Here is an 18,069-nt window from a genome sequence, read left to right as displayed (position 1 = left end):
CACCAACTGCAGCCACATCACAACCCAAGTACCCAAAGCTTTCAACTTCTTCCAGTACCTGTCCCTTCAACCTTATTTCCAACGCCATGCCCACTCCATCACGTGAACACTTCATCACCTTACTCTTCCCAATATTCACACATAACTTACGCCTATCACATACGCTTCCAATCTCCATTACCAACCTTCTCAATATTTCCTCTGAATCAGCCACAAGCGCTGTTTCATCTGCAAACAACAACAGACTTACCTGCCACACCGTTCCACTGTTATCCATCATCTCTACACCTCTGCCAAATACTCTTGCATTTACCTCTTTCACCACACCTTCCATGTACACATTAAACAGCCATGGTGCCGTCACACTACCCTGTCTCACACCAGTCAACACAGGGAACCACTCACTTGTCTCACTCCCTTCTCTTACACATGCTCTGCTGTTCACATAAAAACTCTTCAATGCTTCCAACAACTTTCAACCCACTCCATACATTACCATCACCTGCCACAGTGCCTCTCTATCAACTCTGTCATTCGCCTTTTCCAAGTCAATGAAAGCCAAATAAACATCCTTACCTTTTGCAAAATATTTCTCACACACCTGTTTTACTGCAAACACCTGATCCACACATCCTCTTCCTTTCCTGAAACCATTCTGCTCCTCCATCACCACCTCATCCATTCTTCCTCTCACTCTCTCTATCAAGACTCTTTCATACAGCTTACCTGGCACTGATAGGATAATAATAATTACTTAAACAGACTAGTATACAATTTAAAAAAATAAATTGAAAATGTTCCAGAGAAATCAACTCAAACAAATCAGGCTTTTTCTTTAACAAGTAAGCCGAAATTTGTGTGCATAATTTGTCCCTCAGCTACAAGTCCCTGCGGTGTTTTGCTTACCGGATTAGGTAAACTGTGCATGTGCATTAATGCACACAAGTGATTAAACTCAATCAATTGGAAAATCAAAGGACAAATCTAACCATTTTAGTTAGACTACTCCAAATCGGAATAAGACGTATATCGGATTTTTGCTCTCGTTTGATTAACCGAAATACCGGCAATACTAGTTGTCTTAGTGAAAGTGATTTAAGCAAGTAGCATTAAAAGGACATTGTGTATTACTTAGCGCCTCCTAGTTGGTAAACAAACTTCATTCATTACAAAAAAAAAATCTGCCATTGAACATATATTTTTAAAATTACTTGAAGGTCTGCAATTTTAGCATTTACTTCACATAACATAATGTTTAGCTGAAGGGAGCTGGTATAATTTTCCACTATCTTGCTATTACGGGTACCCAAAAGCATCAAAAGGGCTGTGCAAAAAAGATAAATAAAATTATGCTTTTTAATCAGTTTGAGTCTCCGTAATTTGCATTCTTCCTTCCGATTTTAGCACTAATTCTCAGCGATAATCTATTGTTCTAATAATAGACATTGTTCCTTTAATTTATTCAGCGAAATGAGACTTGAAATGTGTCCCTCAGTGTAAATATTAGCAATGTTGTGGTTATACAATTGTCATTTGTATGCAAACAGTTGATCATCACCTGAGGCGATGGTAGATTGCACACTCCCCCCCCCAAAAAATTTAATTCGAACTGAAAGTCATTCCTATATATGTGTAATGGAGAGTATCCATGGTCAAACTAAATACTAATAAATTAACATGAAACAGAATTATTCTGACTCCGTTTGTTTGATTTAAAAGGTGTACTGTATCCAAAAGATGTATCATTGGTGTTTTCTTGGTGAGAAGAATGAAGCAAAATAGATTTATTGCATAGAAACAGGAAAAGAATGTAATGCTCGATGCGCACAGCGAGGAAGTTGGTTCAAATAAGTCTTATGTCTATGCGTCGGCGATAAGCAATAGGTGTAAGGTTCCTGGATCACGATTCACAGATCCCTGAATCGCCTGGGTTGTCAGGGCACCACTGAGGACTCTGGACAGCTCTCTCCACTGCTGATGGTTCCTGGCCTGAGTTTGGATTATAGCATATTTGGCACCAGTCCATTCTTTGATGTTGTTGGCCCAGTTATTTTTCTGACTTCCTCACTCTGCCCCTTTGGGCTGTGCCCTGGAGAATAATAATCTTGGCCAGTCCTGATGATCTTGTGACATGCCCAGTTTTTGTCTGTGCACAGTTGACAGCAGTTCTTTGTCCAATGGGTCCAATGTGCCTTCTGATATGTGTTTTGCATTTACATTACATTTGTTACATTTGTCACGGGGCTTTTATAGCTATACCCAGAAGTTATTTGTAGCATCGCATCTCCATGGCCTGGATTTTTCTTTCCAGCTTTGCTGTAAAAGTCCATGTCTTACAAGTGTAGAGGCAGATGGAAGAAACCAGCGCTTGCATGATTCTGATCTTTGGTGTCGCTGGTTTGTCCTTGTCCCTCAATATGGGTTTTAGTCTGCCAATTGTGGATTTGTTTTCAACTATCCTGGCCATGATTTCTGCTTCAGACCACTCTTCTGATGTTACAACAATTTTTTTTCTTAATTTGGTAAGAGGTTCAAGCTCTTGGTGGTTGATGGTGATATCTGTGATGATACCTGAGGGGTTGTTGGTCATTCCTATTTTTTCTCTGCTGACTTTAACATACTGGCTCCAGGCAATTGTAGAATAGAGGTTCTCAAAGGTGTTTGGGTGTACTACCCCTCGGAGTACATTCGTTTTTAAAAATATTTTTAGAAAAGTCTACATTGTCATCATTTAAGGAAGATTGCACGTGATTCTACAAAACTACATTTATCATGTTCTGTGAATGTGAAGTGATGTAAATAAGATTTCTAGGGAGTGTATAAGAACACTATTAGTTTACACTGCTTTGCTGGATTATTATCTTTAAATATTGCTAACTGCCACCATGCCAAGCTTTGATTAAAACCTGTTAATTTGTGGTCTGGTCGCCCAATATAGGTGAGTATACCAGTATATCTTTAGTCACTTGAACTTTTGATTGGTTTAAGATAGTTTGTGGTCTTAGATTCTGTAACAGGTATGTGTCATAAGCCTATTTTCATCTAACTTTGATTACTTTGATGACTAGATTCAAGGAAAGTTTGTCTTTTTCAGGAAAACATCCTTTTCTGTAAATAAATCGCTTTCTTAGATCTTATTTTGTGTTTATGGATTCTCGCTCGCACCGGAACATGAAACCAGCTTCAAAACAGTTGGTTTAAATTATCCAAAATGGGTCAAGTGTAGTACCATTCACTATTTGGTATACTGTTTTTCTAAATTGAGTTTTTTATGCAAAACAACCCCATGCTCCACTAACTGTATCAGATTCTGGCCTTTGAAACAAAAAAAAATACACATTTGTTAATCAAATACACTGCTCACTAAATGTGAAGGATTTTATTCTTATTCAGCGACAGAGTTGCCTATGAACATCAACATCAATTTCAATTGTGTTGTCAATTTAAAGAGAAACTAAAATGACCCAACTCGATTTGACATTCCACATCCTCTCTATTATGCATTTCCGACCTAATACCAGTGTCAGAAATAACGTCTGCCCGGACGTTTTACGTCGGGCGTAAGACTTTTCAAAACGTCTCCGCCCGGGTGGCTGACAACTTTCTCAAGAAAAAAAATGTATATTTTTTTTCAAATGAAACGTTTGCTTTATTCCGATTTCGAAATCTTCGTTCGGTTTGCAAATTTCGTAATTTCGGTTCGTTTGGCAATTTGCATACTCCGCAGTCAATCAGAAGCCTGCATTAAATAACTCCGTGCTTCCGGACTTTCTCGAGCCTATAAGGTCGTGCCTTTGCATATCATTTTCCAAAGTGGACGCACAGAGAACACAAGAAAAATGGATAAGTGGTTAGGAATCAAGCCAAAACGTCAGCCCCAGAAGAAAGATTCAAAAGAAGCTAACAAAATTGATGACGCTACAAAACGTAAACGTACATTAAAAGCATCGTGGAAAGAGGAGTTCACGTTGCTTGTAGCAGATGACGCAACGCAAACATTGCATGAATGAAGATGAGTAAATACAGGTACATCCTAATGGCAGATGGAAAACAGTGATGTCTTATACATGCAATGAATGTTATAAGTAGATTTATAATAAACTTAAATTTACAGTGTTGTGCTGTTATATATTCTGATTATCAATCCTTCATACTTTGCGGCAATGGTTTTTTTAGCGATTAGTCGTCTTATTGTGTTTCGAGTTGTGAAAAATGCGGCAGGCAACTTTTCAGAGTTGTCTGCCCTGGTGTCCGGTAACCTTTTGTCATGAGTTTAAGACACTGCTAATACTTTGTAAATAATAATTTAATAATTTTTGGGGGGGCTCTTCTAATCTCTCTTCAATGTTTGCCTCTGTGATTTTTTTTTTTTTAATCTTCATTGCTAAAGACAGGAAAAGTCCCAGGAAGTAGAGGTCTCTAATCCTTTTTATAGAAGACTGATTGTGGTGAAGATGTTTTTGGACCTTATTGTGCTTTTCAAATGTCAATCTGTAAATTCAAAGTCAATGTGTTTTGCTCCAATTAGACATCAGAGAATGCAAGCAATTTAAGCATTACCAAGCCCAATCCCAGATAAAAATAGCTGGGTACATACACCCATGGAGACCCTTTTTCTCAGTTTTTTTCTCAGAATCAGTATAGTGATACAATTAGCGTCTATCAATTTAAGATCACTTAAGCTAAAAACTACGTACTTGGATGTCAAACTTTTGGTGCACCAATGAAAAAAAACATCTAGTTTTTTCTTTAAATACTTGAAAGTTGCTACTCTGAGTCTAGTTTTTCAACACCAAGGAATCCAGCCCAGAATGCCTTTGCTTCCGAGAAGTCATCCCAATTTTTGGTGAGAGTATTCTACACCATTTTTTTTTATTCTTGAGGAAAACGCATCACGGGTAAGATCTGTAGTTTATTGTAAAATCACAGGTTGTTTCTCTTTTAAAATCTTTTTCAGATTTACTCCTAAATTACCTTTAACAACCTACCGACAGTTAACTTAAGGTTTTATAACGACAATAAATGTACCGTATTTTCCGCATATAAGACACACCTAAAAGTCTTAAATTTTTTCAAAAGCTGACCATGCGCCTTATAATACAGTGCGCCTTATATATGGCTCAATATTAAATCGCAAGGTCTCGCAACTTACGCAACAGCCGCCGACTCGATTTTCCCCCGAACGTGGAGTAGTCCGCGGTGTATGCTGGGATTTATATACCGGCGTTTCATTGGCTAACCAATGTGTCAATCATCATTTGAATCGATCGCTATTGGCTAAAGTTATTCGGAGCCTCGGATAGGCTAGAGGGCCGAAACAAACCCTGCAATTGGCCGAAAAAGATGTGTCAATCATCAGTCAAATCACTCACTATTGGCTGAAGTTATTCGGAGCCTCGGATTGGCTAGAGCGCCAAAACAAACCCTGCTATTGGCCGAAAAAGATGTGTCAATCATCCGTTAAATCGATCGCTATTGGCTGAAGTTATTCGGAGCCTTGGATTGGCTAGAGGGCCGAAACAAACCCTGCAATTGGCCGAAAAAGATGTGTCAATCATCAGTCAAATCGATCACTATTGGCTGAAGTTATTCGGAGCCTCTGATTGGCTAGAGCGCCAAAAAAGATGTGTCAATCATCCGTTAAATCGATCGCTATTGGCTGAAGTTATTCAGAGCCTTGGATTGGCTAGAGGGCCAAAACAAACCCTGCAATTGGCCGAAAAAGATGTGTCAATCATCCGTTAAATCGATCGCTATTGGCTGAAGTTATTCAGAGCCTCGGATAGGCTAGAGGGCCAAAACAAACCCTGCAATTGGCCGAAAAAGAGAGCCGAATAGCAAGCTTGCTAAACTACGCCATAAAGAAACATGTTTCATTAGTCTGTATTTGTAAACATTTTACTCTCCTGGATTTACTACACTCACGGTTGTAAGAAGACCATGATTGCGTATCACTATTGAACGTGAGAACTTAGGTGAGCTATGCGGCTTTTAATTTTCCCGGTATCTTGTTCTAGAACGATCTTGATGTTGCTGTGATGAGTTGAGTGAATTAAACTCAATTCCAAGTGTTTATTGTCATATGCACAGTAAAGTTGCGAGCGAAAAAGAAAATAGAAACTAAGGAATGGTTGGCATTTCTTGAATCCCAAGACTTTAACCTCCCGAATGATATTTGAAATGATGCATTTGAGTGACATCGTACGGACACCGCATCCGCACTTGTCTACGACACGTATTTGCTTCTTTGCAAGCTTTGGGAATGTTAAGGGGGTAATCAGTTTGACTGAATCATCTGACTGTTTTGTCGACGTTCCCATTGTAGCGCCTTATAATCCGGTGCGCCTTATCTATGGAAGATGTAGGACCAAAAACTACTTTTTGGGGGTGCGCCCTATAACCCGGTGCGCCCTATAGTGCGGAAAATACGGTATGTAACGATTGTTTAAATGGTGATCAGAGAATTGGCTGGAATTAGAAACACATCAGTTGAGTTTTGTCCCGTTCGGTTCACAACCTAAGACTGATTTGTGAGAATCGATTTACTCGAGATGTTGGGATCAGCTGAACTTAATCATGAGGGTGAGAGGGTCGCCCTGATTCTGAGTGATGACCGACTGCATCATTCCAGAAGGTGTGTGCAGGTAACGAGACCCCTTGAAGAAGTTCTCGAGAAGAGCTCTGTCGATCTTGTTGCACTTGCCAAGGGCCGCCTCGAAGTTGTTACTCAGGACGCCGTAGATATTGCTCTTGTCATTTTTTCTCCCCAAGAACAAGAACAGAGCGTAGCAGTCCTTGCCCACAGAAGTGCAGAAGTCCACCATTCTTTCGTGCATGTTCTTGTCGCTGGACTCTCGCTGGGCCATTTTGACGCTTTCACTGCACGTCTCCGGGAGACCGCCGTCCTCTTCACTGCCCTCCCTCTGGGACAGGTGGAGGACCTGCACTGCGATCTGGATGCGAGGGTTTTTTGTAGACTTCTCTAACACGGCCCAAACCCAGTCAGCCCCTAGCAGAATGCGTTGTTCTGCTGTCATGGCCGTGCAGTTGAAGGTCTCGGTCAGGTTGAGGTTGACACTTTGGGAGATGTAGGTCATAAGGAAGATCTGTGGAAAAAAAAGGTCAAATTACTCCCACTTACTAAATAGGCAATAGTTTCTCGTTTGGCTATTGACACTATCACGCCAGATAACTGCCTTTGCAGACGAAGGAATTCAGGTATTAAATCATTTGATAGGAGACACTCTTAAATGCTGTTGCCTGTAGCCAAAAATGTTTGAGAAAACTGTAATTTTGCAAAACCTTTCTGCAATATGTGCCTCTTTTCGGAGAACTGATGGGATTTATTCGTGTATTAGAGGAAAACGAGTTTACCGGGTTTGAAAGTTTGACTGCTGGCTGGGTGTTCTGACAACCTTCATTTTTAGTACATGCCCCCAGCACACTAAAAGGCGTGGTGACAGAGTTGACAAAACTTTAGGGCTAGTGAAACACTCTCTAAGTCGTGGTGAATTTGATCCAAGTGCGGACACAATTTGTGCTTTGCTGATCTGTGCATTAAAACTATTCATCTAGTCATCTATACTATACTACTATTCTTCCTTGATTGGTTGGAGAAGTGCTAGACCTGAAGCTATCCCGCATGTCTTCTGTCAAAAGGTGCGGTAAACCTTGACTGCTGCAAGGCAAACAGGGACAACCATGCAGACTTATAGACCAAACAATAGTGATGTCTTGAGATAGGTAACCAATAATGAGGCCGTCAACATGTTTCTTCAGATCTGGTGTTCGCTCTCGCACTCGGCTTGTGATCCGAACTTGGAAGTGGATCTAACGTAGCGAGCGATGGCGTGTCAGGGGCGGAAAACTGGTTGGTAGCCGGGACTGGGAGAGCAGACGTGGTTGAGATCAAAACAGGTCGTTGCGAGAGACAAACAGGAGCAAAAAACGAGACAGGCGTGAGGCAGGGTCGAAAAAGGGCTTGCCGTGTAAAAACAGAGACGGACTGACAAAAGGGGACAGATAGGAGTGGGTTTAAATAGGGACAGGGAGCCAATCAGAGTTCAAGGCAGTTGGCGCCATCGGTAATCATGCCAACCAAGGGTTCTGGTTGTCACACTATCCAGCGTGGAAAGGGGACTCCAAGTGCCCAGTGGTCAATTATACAGTATCCACCAGTGGGAATATCTACAAATTGTATCGTAAATGTTCCGATCTTAAGCAGACTCCAGTAGGTCCTTCTACCATGTAGAGTAGACGAACAGGTTCACTTGCCTGAACTTTGTTTGATTATTGAAATGTGCCAATGTCATGATTTAACAAGTTTTCCGGCTTTATGTGTTGTGCTCTCATCAACAAAATAGACAAGAAAAACGGCGTGCAGTTTACGTGACTTTACTGGGTGCTTAAAGATTTTTTAACAGGTACAGCACTCGTTGATCGACCCACAGCCTACATTGTATCACTATGCGCCGTGCGCATGTCACAACTACAATGTTATTACACAGAAAGTAGTTCCTTTTGAAAATAACAATGTGTTTTATTATTTTGATCATCACATTATTCATTTAGTGGTAACAAATGCTTCTTATGCTTATCCATATATTTAAATGAAGTATTTACTTCTTGTTGTATTCAGATTCAGATATACTTTATTGTCATTCTTGTACACGTGTATACAGAACGAAATGTCGATACATCTGACCTGCACAGTTACGTACGTATGTACAGATATAAATAAAATGGTGTATTGAGTTGGAGTATTAAAGTACTAATAATATACTAAATAATTATAGCTATGTATAGTATTATACAGTAGTGCAAAGAGTGCAAGAGGAGCAGCTAACCAGATGTGCAAAATAAAATGTGCGACGAGGCATATATTCACCTGTATCCATACATTCAGTGGTTATTCTTTCCAAAATTGTTTCCAAGTGTTTTGTTTTACTGTTATAAGGCAGGCTTTGAGTCTGCCCTAATCTTACCATACCACCTACAAAATGGAGTTGGATCGAGTCTTAACAAAGATCTGTTGGTAATCTTAGACACCCTGACTTTGTCTGGAAGATCCCATTCCAGTTTCATTTCAAGTTTAATTCTTGTCAAACCACGCCCTTTTCCTATCAAATTAATGGTGAGCTATTTTGTCTATGCTTGTTTGGGAAAGACTTAGTCCTACTGACAAGCCTAGAATATTCTGTTTATGTCTTATATGGTTTCGTTGTAGTAAAAGTCCTCAACAGAACTACTCACTTTAGCTTGTTTCTTTATCCAAAATTCTCGGCGGAACCCAAAATGTTTAATTGAGCGTGCAGCAGGACATGAGGCGTCTAGCGCAGTACAACTTTAAAACATATGAAATGAAATGATCTGCATTTATGTAGCGCTTTTCAAGTGAATGACTTCCCAAAGCGCTTTACAATGTGCTCTACATTTCCCAATAGCGGCCTTGGTGCTAACCTGCTTATTGGGGGTATTAGGGGTTCAGTGTCTTACCCACGGACACTTGGACATGTAACATGGACGAGCTAGGATTTGAACTGGGATCCCTTGATCCCAAGACGAGTGCTCTACCTCCTGAGCTACTGCCTCCCAACATAGGCTACTTTTATTGGCTAGGAGCCAAATTCTCTATGTTGTTCACTCCCACAACGCTGCAACTGGATATTTCTTCGTCCATCCATAAAAAACATCAAAGAAAGAATATTTTGCTCATTTGACTTGAAAATGTAATCTAATCTATACTCAGGGTTGGGTAGGGTTACTTTAACTGGATTACTTTCAATTACTTTTGGATGACTCCAATACCAAATATGATAATAAAAGACAAAAGAAACTAAATATGAATAAAATTATGACTCACAACACGTGGTAAGCTTTCTCTCCTGGCTTTGATCTCCGGCAAAACGAACATAAATGCGACAGAAACAAAATGAAAATAAATCCAAACAGCTTGCCAACATCATTTATGCCGTACCATGTATTCCGTTACTCCCCAAGCCTGCACAAAATTGAGTCATTTTATTCATATTTAGTTTCTTTTGTCTTTTATTAGCATATTTGGTATTGGAGTAATCCAAAAGTAATTGAAAGTAATCCAGTTAAAGTAACCCTACCCATCCTGTCTATACTTCTACCAGAGTATTGTTTTACTTTAGTGCGCTGTATGAGTACTTATGTTTGGGGCATCTTGTAAAATGAATCAAGGTGCAGGTTACCTGAGTGAGGGCCTCTGGGCTTGGGCGGAACTTGTCCTCGGGGTCTTTGAAGAGAAGGTATTCTTGAGTCCGAGATGAGGCCGCGCCGATGCAATCGCTGAAGAGAGGGATGAAGTCATTTGGCTTGGCTGCCGGGGGCCGTCGCAGCGTTGCGAAGATGCTCGATCGAGGGGGGTTGTTGTTATTGGTGGTGGGAGGGATGTAGGGCTTAAAAGAGGTGAAGAAGTTGTGATCCTGAAAGGGTTTGGCTGTGGGTTTGCTTTTACTCATTTTTTCGCCCATGGTTGATGCCGGTGGGGGGGGGCAAGGGCGGTCTCACCGATACTCTGGGCAGAAAAAGATGCGAGTAAAGTATTCTCTATGGCAATGTACCCTCTAAGCTGCGCGTGCGCGCAATCGCGCACTGCTCGCACATTCTCAGCCCACAAGAAAATCTAGCCAGTGCACAAAAATGAGGGCTCAAAATTACTAATGAAGAAGCGACTTAAGTCAAAGTTACAGTGCATGAAGGTAAAAATACACGGGTTACCCTGACGTTGTGTCCTAAATGTGGTATTTTGAAGTCGAGTCGAAGTAGAACGAAGTTGAGTAAAGTTAGTAGAGTTTGTCGAGAACCGGCTTCTTCGGCTCGGCTGACTAAAAGGAACCGGCTCTTTCTAAAGATAGAAAAAAAAGAAGGAAAAATTTAGGAAAAAGCCAGAAAAAAAGAAAAGAAAGAAATGTCGGAAAAAAGTAATTAGATAACAAAAAGAAAAAAGTAACAGCTCGGAAAAAATAAACACAATGAGATTTTTTTAAAGGAATTTTAAAAAATTAGAAAAAAACACAGAAAAAGAAGAAAAAGTTTTTGTTGCATTCAAATAATTTCCTATTATATCAAGTGAATCTTGTTGCCAACATTGTACTTCCACTAAAAATGTGATTAAGTACAGTTCTGTATCTTACGACCGACTAAATAAGCCCCCAAAAATGTTAATATTATGCGACAAAATATATCAGGAAATAAAAAGAAATGGATGTCTTGTGAAAGAATTGTAAGAACAAACGACGTTTGTAGGCTCTACCACCTTTGCAATAGTACATGAGTCAATTCATTCAAAAGAGAAAAATAATTTTGCATTGCCGGAAACTCAGCAAAATGTAACGTGATGTCAAGTTTTGGACATGTTTGATAATGATTTAGTTGCCACACTCGGGATTGCTGTTGCTCACTGTTGTTTCAAGCGTTGCTCACCGACTTTGTGTGAACGCTCAGACCCGCGGAAAATTACAGGGAACATTGCTCTATGGGCTTTGTTTTGCCAGGCAATAGATATGATTCACAAGTTTACAACATACAGCCAACTTCAGTTCAAACACAGCACCGATAGAAAAGGGGTGTTGCTCCAGAAAGCTTGCATAGAATAAAAAAAAACAAAATACTATTATCGTTATTATTAGTAAACAGCCCATTGAGCTCAAATGTAATTGCTTGGTTCCTTTAAATAGTTTGCACCATTAACCCATTTTTTGTAAATCTTGTGTTTACACCTGAGAAAAACAACCCAGAAAAATAAACACCTGGGGTCAAGGGTGTTGGTTTAGTCTTGGCTTTGTAGGGAACTTACCGCAACTTTTAAAGTGATCACATAATATTGGTAGGACAAAACAATAATTACTCTACTGGTGGGCACCTGTCCATGCCAAAATTTTTCCTACTATTGCATTTCACTAAGGACTGCACAAAATCCGGCCAGGGGGCCAGTTACAGCCTGAGATCAAATTTTTAGTGTAATATGTGGCCTGCCAGTGATGTTGACCGCAGTATAAAACACATTTGTCCCCCCAAAACATATATATCACTATTTGACCAGATGATGGCAGTAGCCCCTTAGCCGCCTTGTCTTTCTTTGAGAATTTTAGCCCAGCCCATTTCTGACATGGCAACTGTTGGTAAAAAAAAGGAAAGTTGACTGTGAGGGTAGCTGCTTCCAGGAAGATTGGAAGTTGGAGTATTTTTTCATTGAAATCCTAAAAAACTGTCTGCCTAATTTGTCGAGAAACTGTGGCTGTCTTTCTCATCTCATTAGCTGCACCGCTTATCCTCAGTAGGGTCGCAGGGGTGCTGGAGCCCATCCCAGCCATCTCCGGGCAGTGGGCAGGGGACACCCTGAACTGGTTGCCAGCCAATTGCAGGGCACACAGGGACAGAAAACTCGCTCGCTCATTCACACCTAGGGACAATTTGGACCGGCCAATCCACCTGAAATGCATGTCTTTGGAATGTGGGAGGAAACCGGAGTGCCCGGAGGAAATCCACGCAAGCACGCGGAGAACATGCAAACTCCGCACAGGAAGTCCGGTAGCTGGATTTGAACCCACACAGGAGGTTCCCAAGACCTTAGAACTGTGCCGCACACGCGCTAACCACTGCGTGTGGCTGTTTTTAAAGAATACAATATCAAGAGGCACTGCCAGAAAAAATATGCTGACTACAAAAAGGTGAGAACAAACGCTGTGAAAAGGTGAAGCAACGTGAATCTCTTTTAACGGCACAGCAGCGCTTTTTCATGCGAGCCTGTGAGTCAAATGAACATGCTACAAAGGCGAGCAACCAGAATGCATACCTATCAGCCTCCACAGGCCTTACAGACTTGTATTTTCCCTTACAAAATTCAAAATAATCTTACACCATATTTTTTTTTTAAACGTGTTTATTTATGTAGTTTAACACGTTATATTGTCCATGTGTTTCGTTATATCAGATATTTTGGTAATTAACATATTGTTGTGAGATCCTGAGTTGCTCGACATGAATGAGGTTTATTATAAAAAAAAGTTCAAAAATTAAGTAGCTTGGACGTTCACTGTAGCAGGAAAAATACATGCAAATATAATTAAGTAGAATACATTTTCTTATTCAAATTATGAACTCATTTTCTGCATTGAATTATTGTTGGTAATATACTTATTAAAGGGATAACCACAATTTTTTTTATGTTCTCATTTTATACTTCCTTTTTTTTTTTAACTTCTTTATACAACATAATAATTCATAATATTATGCATCAAAGCAAGTGAGCCGTTTGAGAGCCGTTTCTCTTTAATGAGTTGAGCCGAAAAAGCCGGTTCTCTAAAAAGAGACGGACTTCCTTTCACTACATCAAACCGCTCGCTTCGTTTGGAACGAAAAAAACGATGCCGAGATAGAGGCTTCCGCGGCGAACTCGTTTGACTCGATTGATTTGCTGTTTCGTGATAGTCGGTGTATCCCGGATGGTACCCATCATTGACAAATTTGCGTTTTTCCGTACAGATTTTCTCATATGTCGTACACGTCTTAAAATGCATAATAAACGTACCTTGTACGATAAAACCGTACAGCTTGACAGGTATGAAGATGCGACACTGATCGCCAAACACAGCAAACCTATTACTAAAGACTGTCATGAAATTGGAGTTTTCCAATATTTGCCTGTCTTGTAACACTGTGGTAAAGAGAATTGAAGACAGTTCGTTATATATAAAGAGACAATTACAAGCAAAAGGAACAGAGTTTGACTTTTTTTTTCGTTAAATCTGGTCCGCTTTCTGAAAAGTTTGGACACCTCACACTAAAGAGGTTCAACAAAAGCTGACTTCCGAGTTGTAGCAGCCTGATCAAAAATGTCAAGTTTTAGGATAAAAGACTGCATAAATGGATCCCTGATTTAATGAGTCATCATGGCTACAGGGAAGCTAAATTAGTTGTTTTTTTTCTTTAAACGCTTCCTGAAGTAGAAAGCTAATAAAAATGCATTAACAAAGAAACATGAAGTACGGACAAAATTCAAAAGAAGTGTGCATACTTCCCCCACTAACGCAAAAGAACCACACTCCCCCCTTCTGCACAGAAGATCGCATAGAAAATCGAATTTTGTGTGTCGCTAGATGGAGGCGAAGGCATACAAAAGTTTTGTCGAGGAAAAACCTGCTCCTGAGCAGTTAGTGACCATAGTAACAGTATCTTTGGAACTCGAGTAAGATTCTACCTTTGAAAAACCGTTTAAGTTACCCTCTTTCTTTGTTTAAAGGACTTCTATCATCAATCAGTGGGCCACAGGGTCAAGGAGGTGGTAGCAATGTACTCAAGACTGGGCAGAGATCAGCCAATGATTTTCTGGGCTGTGTGGATTACACTGTTTTTTTTCTGTTCGCTGCACTTTTTCCAGCCTACTCCAACGTGATGCTGTATGCCAGGGTTGAAAAAAACATGATTCTCAATAAACACCTTTTATGCAATGAACTAAACTAAACTAAACTAGAGCTGAAATTTCCGAAAATAGTGCTGAGGTTCTATATGGAACCATGTAGTTCTTTTTAAGCGATTATAGCTGGGAACAATGAGTCTTATGAGTGTCACAGGTTGGAACCTTAGAATTTATATGGCAAAGGCTCTCTTTGTAAATCATTAGGTTGTCATCCATTTTAATCCCTATTTATAGAATGGGAAATACGTTGCTACAAACATTTAAAAAAATTCAATTTAAAATTTATGTAATACAATTTTCTTTCAAGAAAATTCAACATTTCTGTGAAACTGATGGATGTATTCATGCTAGATCATCCAAAGTGGAATACCTTCAAAATTAAATGCATTTAATCCAGAATGTTTTTCAAGTATTTGCACTTGCAAGCGATAGTTTCACATTGAAAAGCGTTTCTGTATACCAAATTTGAAGTTCTGATCATGAAGATTTACTCCAGATATACTAATTCAACTTTATTTCCATATGGAGTTATGATACTGAAGCTCTTGTTACATTCGTAACCAGGGTTGGGTAGGGTTACTTTAACTGGATTACTTTCAATTACTTTTGGATTACTCCAAAACCAAATATGCTAATAAAAGACAAAAGAAACTAAATATGAATAAAATGACTCAATTTTGTGCAGGCTTGGGGAGTAACGGAACACATGGAACGGCAAAAATGATGTTGGCAAGCTGTCTGGATTTATTTTCATTTTGTTTCTGTCGCATTTGATGTTACTTTTGCCGGAGATCAAAGCCAGGAGAGAAAGCTTACTACGTGTTGTGAGTCATCATTTTATTCATATTTAGTTTCTTTTGTCTTTCATTAGCATATTTGCTATTGGAGTAATCTAAAAGTAATTGAAAGTAATCAAGTTAAAGTAACCCTACCCAACCCTGTTTGTAACACACCAGTTAAAAAAAAAAAAACGCCTAGCTGATAAAGTGGAATACTCACCAGGATGGGCTTTGGTGTATTCAGGAGAATATCTGCTTGTCTTCTCAGCTTGATCTCAAGCGCAAGGCGTAAGTGTTCGTTTATTTTTTTAGTTAAAAAATAAAACCTTCCTACCACAGCTTCCAATAACACGTGACAGTGTTAGCAAGGGTGGGGTTTTTTTTTTATCATTCACAGTTTTCATAAGTCAACAAAAAGTTATCTTACCAGTTATATATTCAAAAAGACATTTAGTTGCCTGTGCTTGGCCCGAAGGGTTGGACGAGTCAACAGCTTTCATTTCTTTGTTTTCCAAAGGAAGGGGCAAACAAAATAGAAAGGAATTGGCTTTTAGTACTTCGTCGATTGCGACATAAGGGAGATCATCCTGTGTAATAACCAAGATACAGTGGAACCTCGGTTTTCGAACGCCTCTCAGTTCGAACGAATCGGAGTCCGACCAAAATTTTGGAGAAATTCTTGCTTCGCTGTTCGGTCAAAAAAAATCGGAGTTCGAACGCCGGTAATGCGTGACTGCGTACGCTAGGGTGCGATGCTGAGCGGCGTACGGGTGTTTTAGCCCCTTATTATGCAAGTGCATTAAGAAAGTCAGTGCAAGCAGCAAAGTTGCTACAGGTGAAAAAAGAAAAGTAGTGCGTACAACTATTGCATTTAAGAAAGAAATAATAGCAAAATATGAAGGAGGTGTGCGAGCGCCTTCTGCTGACCACCACAAAGGTAAGAAATCCTATTCATAATTCTTTTCTTTATCCTTTTGTACACGTTCATGTTAGCGTATCTTTCGTACGGAAGATTACGATAACGCGAACGTACGATTGGCCTGGGTTAGCTTTACGTTAAACATTCAAGGTAAACATTCAGGGTGTTGGAATGGATTCAAACGATTTACATTATTTTTAATGGGAAAAATGATTTCGGTGATCGACAAAATCGGTTTTCGAACGGATTATGGTCGAGAACCGAGGTTCCACTGTAATGCGGAAAATATGCCTATTTTGAGATTCACATCGCCTCTTCTAAAAAGCAGAAAGCAATCCAGCAAGGCCTCGATGGTAGTGTCCAAATGGAAGCCATTTTTTCGTAAGAAACGTCAGACCTAGAGGGACAAAATCTACTTTGGCAACTTATTTTGCAAAGTGTTCAAAGACATTAAAAAAAAGATGCTTTGTCATAAATGTACTTAAAAAAAAAGAGGGAAATTCAACATTTCTGTGAAACTGGCAGATTTATTCATGCAACAATAAGATACTCCAAAGTGGAATACTTCTAAAGTTACATACATTTAATCCAGAAGGGCAATTGACGGAGTACAAGGTGTCATGTCTGGGGGAAACCAAATTGACTTCTATCGTAACTTCCGGACTATAGAGCGCACCTGATTATAAGCAGCACCCACCACATTTTAAGAGGTAAACCGATTTTGTACATACATAAGCCGCACCTGTATATAAGCCGCACGTGCCAACATTTAAACATGTAACACAAACAGAAAATTAACACAAACCCGACTTCAAGTCCCACGATTGAAACTAAATGTCCTTCATTAAAGTCTACAGTCCAAAAATCACAGCCGGCAAAATGAACGGAAAATGATACCGGTAGTTAAAGTTAGATGCAGACCTGCAGAGTCCGGGTCCCGTTGAAAGTAATCCAAGGAATAAAGTGTATATTTTCAAAGGTAAGGGTGGGAAACATATATCAGATGAACACATTTACGGACGCAACTCCTTTTTATTTAACCAACTTTTTACCCCCTCTTCTTTCCTTGTCTGTCCCTCACCTTTAGCGGTCCCTACTTAAACTCGGCACCCCGCGTTTGTTCCGCCCCTCATTTTTGTTCACACGTGCAAAACATATCAGAATAAGTGTCTAAAATAAATACAAATAAATACATTACAAAAATATACAGTTGCAAATACATATCATACATGGGTTACACATATTTACAAAGAAAGGCGGTACACCGAGAGAGTTTTCTAAGCTTTAATGATAATAATATAGCTTTGACAGGGCAGTTAATGGTAGCAACACTCGAGCGCCGCTGGCGGCCGTTAGAAAAATGACATAAATTGGCCGCATCACTGAATAAGCCGCAGGGTTGAAAGTTAGGGAAAAAAGTAGCGGCTTATAGTTCGGAATTTACGGTATTTAAATTGAAGGAGGAAAAGCTATTTTCTCCTCTACGTGTTCTAATCAACATCCGGGTTGCGAGACGAGACGGTTCAAACAAGAGCTTGAGCGAAGCAGTTCCGTTGAGTCTTTTGGACACATGTGTGGCCAAAAACACTTACAGTAGGGACGAACTTATTCGGTTGGGTGGGCGTCTAAATTTCGATTATTCGGGCACTTTTTATACCGCCCATGATATACCGAGCGAACTTCAAAGAGACCCGGCATCCTTGTGGACAGCTATTCCTCTTAAAAAACGGCGGCGGCGGCCCCGTAAAGAAAGAAAACAGAAACGTGGTTGCCGTGCAGGTAGATGTGTGAAGCGTGTGAAGTCCAAGCAGCAAGATGGACGCGAGGATGTAACTAATTCCACCATTCATTCCTCGCCGGACAACCGACGCTTTGAACTCAGCGCTCACGAGCGGCCACAACGCCGGGAGCTTTTGAAGATCTCG

General features: G+C 40.0%; 1 protein-coding gene across 1 annotated transcript; it reads right to left on the bottom strand.

The window, feature by feature from the left end:
- Positions 1–5,552: 5,552 nt before the first annotated feature.
- Positions 5,553–15,517, bottom strand: rep15 (RAB15 effector protein). The gene is made up of 3 exons (XM_088339217.1): positions 15,446–15,517; positions 10,218–10,543; positions 5,553–7,106 (listed from the first exon to the last, which is right to left on the bottom strand). The coding sequence occupies exons 2-3, from the start codon at positions 10,497–10,499 to the stop codon at positions 6,561–6,563; spliced, it is 828 nt and encodes a 275-aa protein (XP_088195343.1). The 5' UTR covers positions 10,500–10,543; positions 15,446–15,517; the 3' UTR covers positions 5,553–6,560.
- Positions 15,518–18,069: the final 2,552 nt, after the last annotated feature.

This window comes from Urocampus carinirostris, chromosome 7 (assembly GCF_059441175.1).
Source record: "Urocampus carinirostris isolate Australia breed hairy pipefish chromosome 7, RoL_Ucar_1.0, whole genome shotgun sequence".
NCBI lineage: Eukaryota > Metazoa > Chordata > Actinopteri > Syngnathiformes > Syngnathidae > Urocampus > Urocampus carinirostris.
This window is presented reverse-complemented; position numbering and strand designations above follow the sequence as displayed.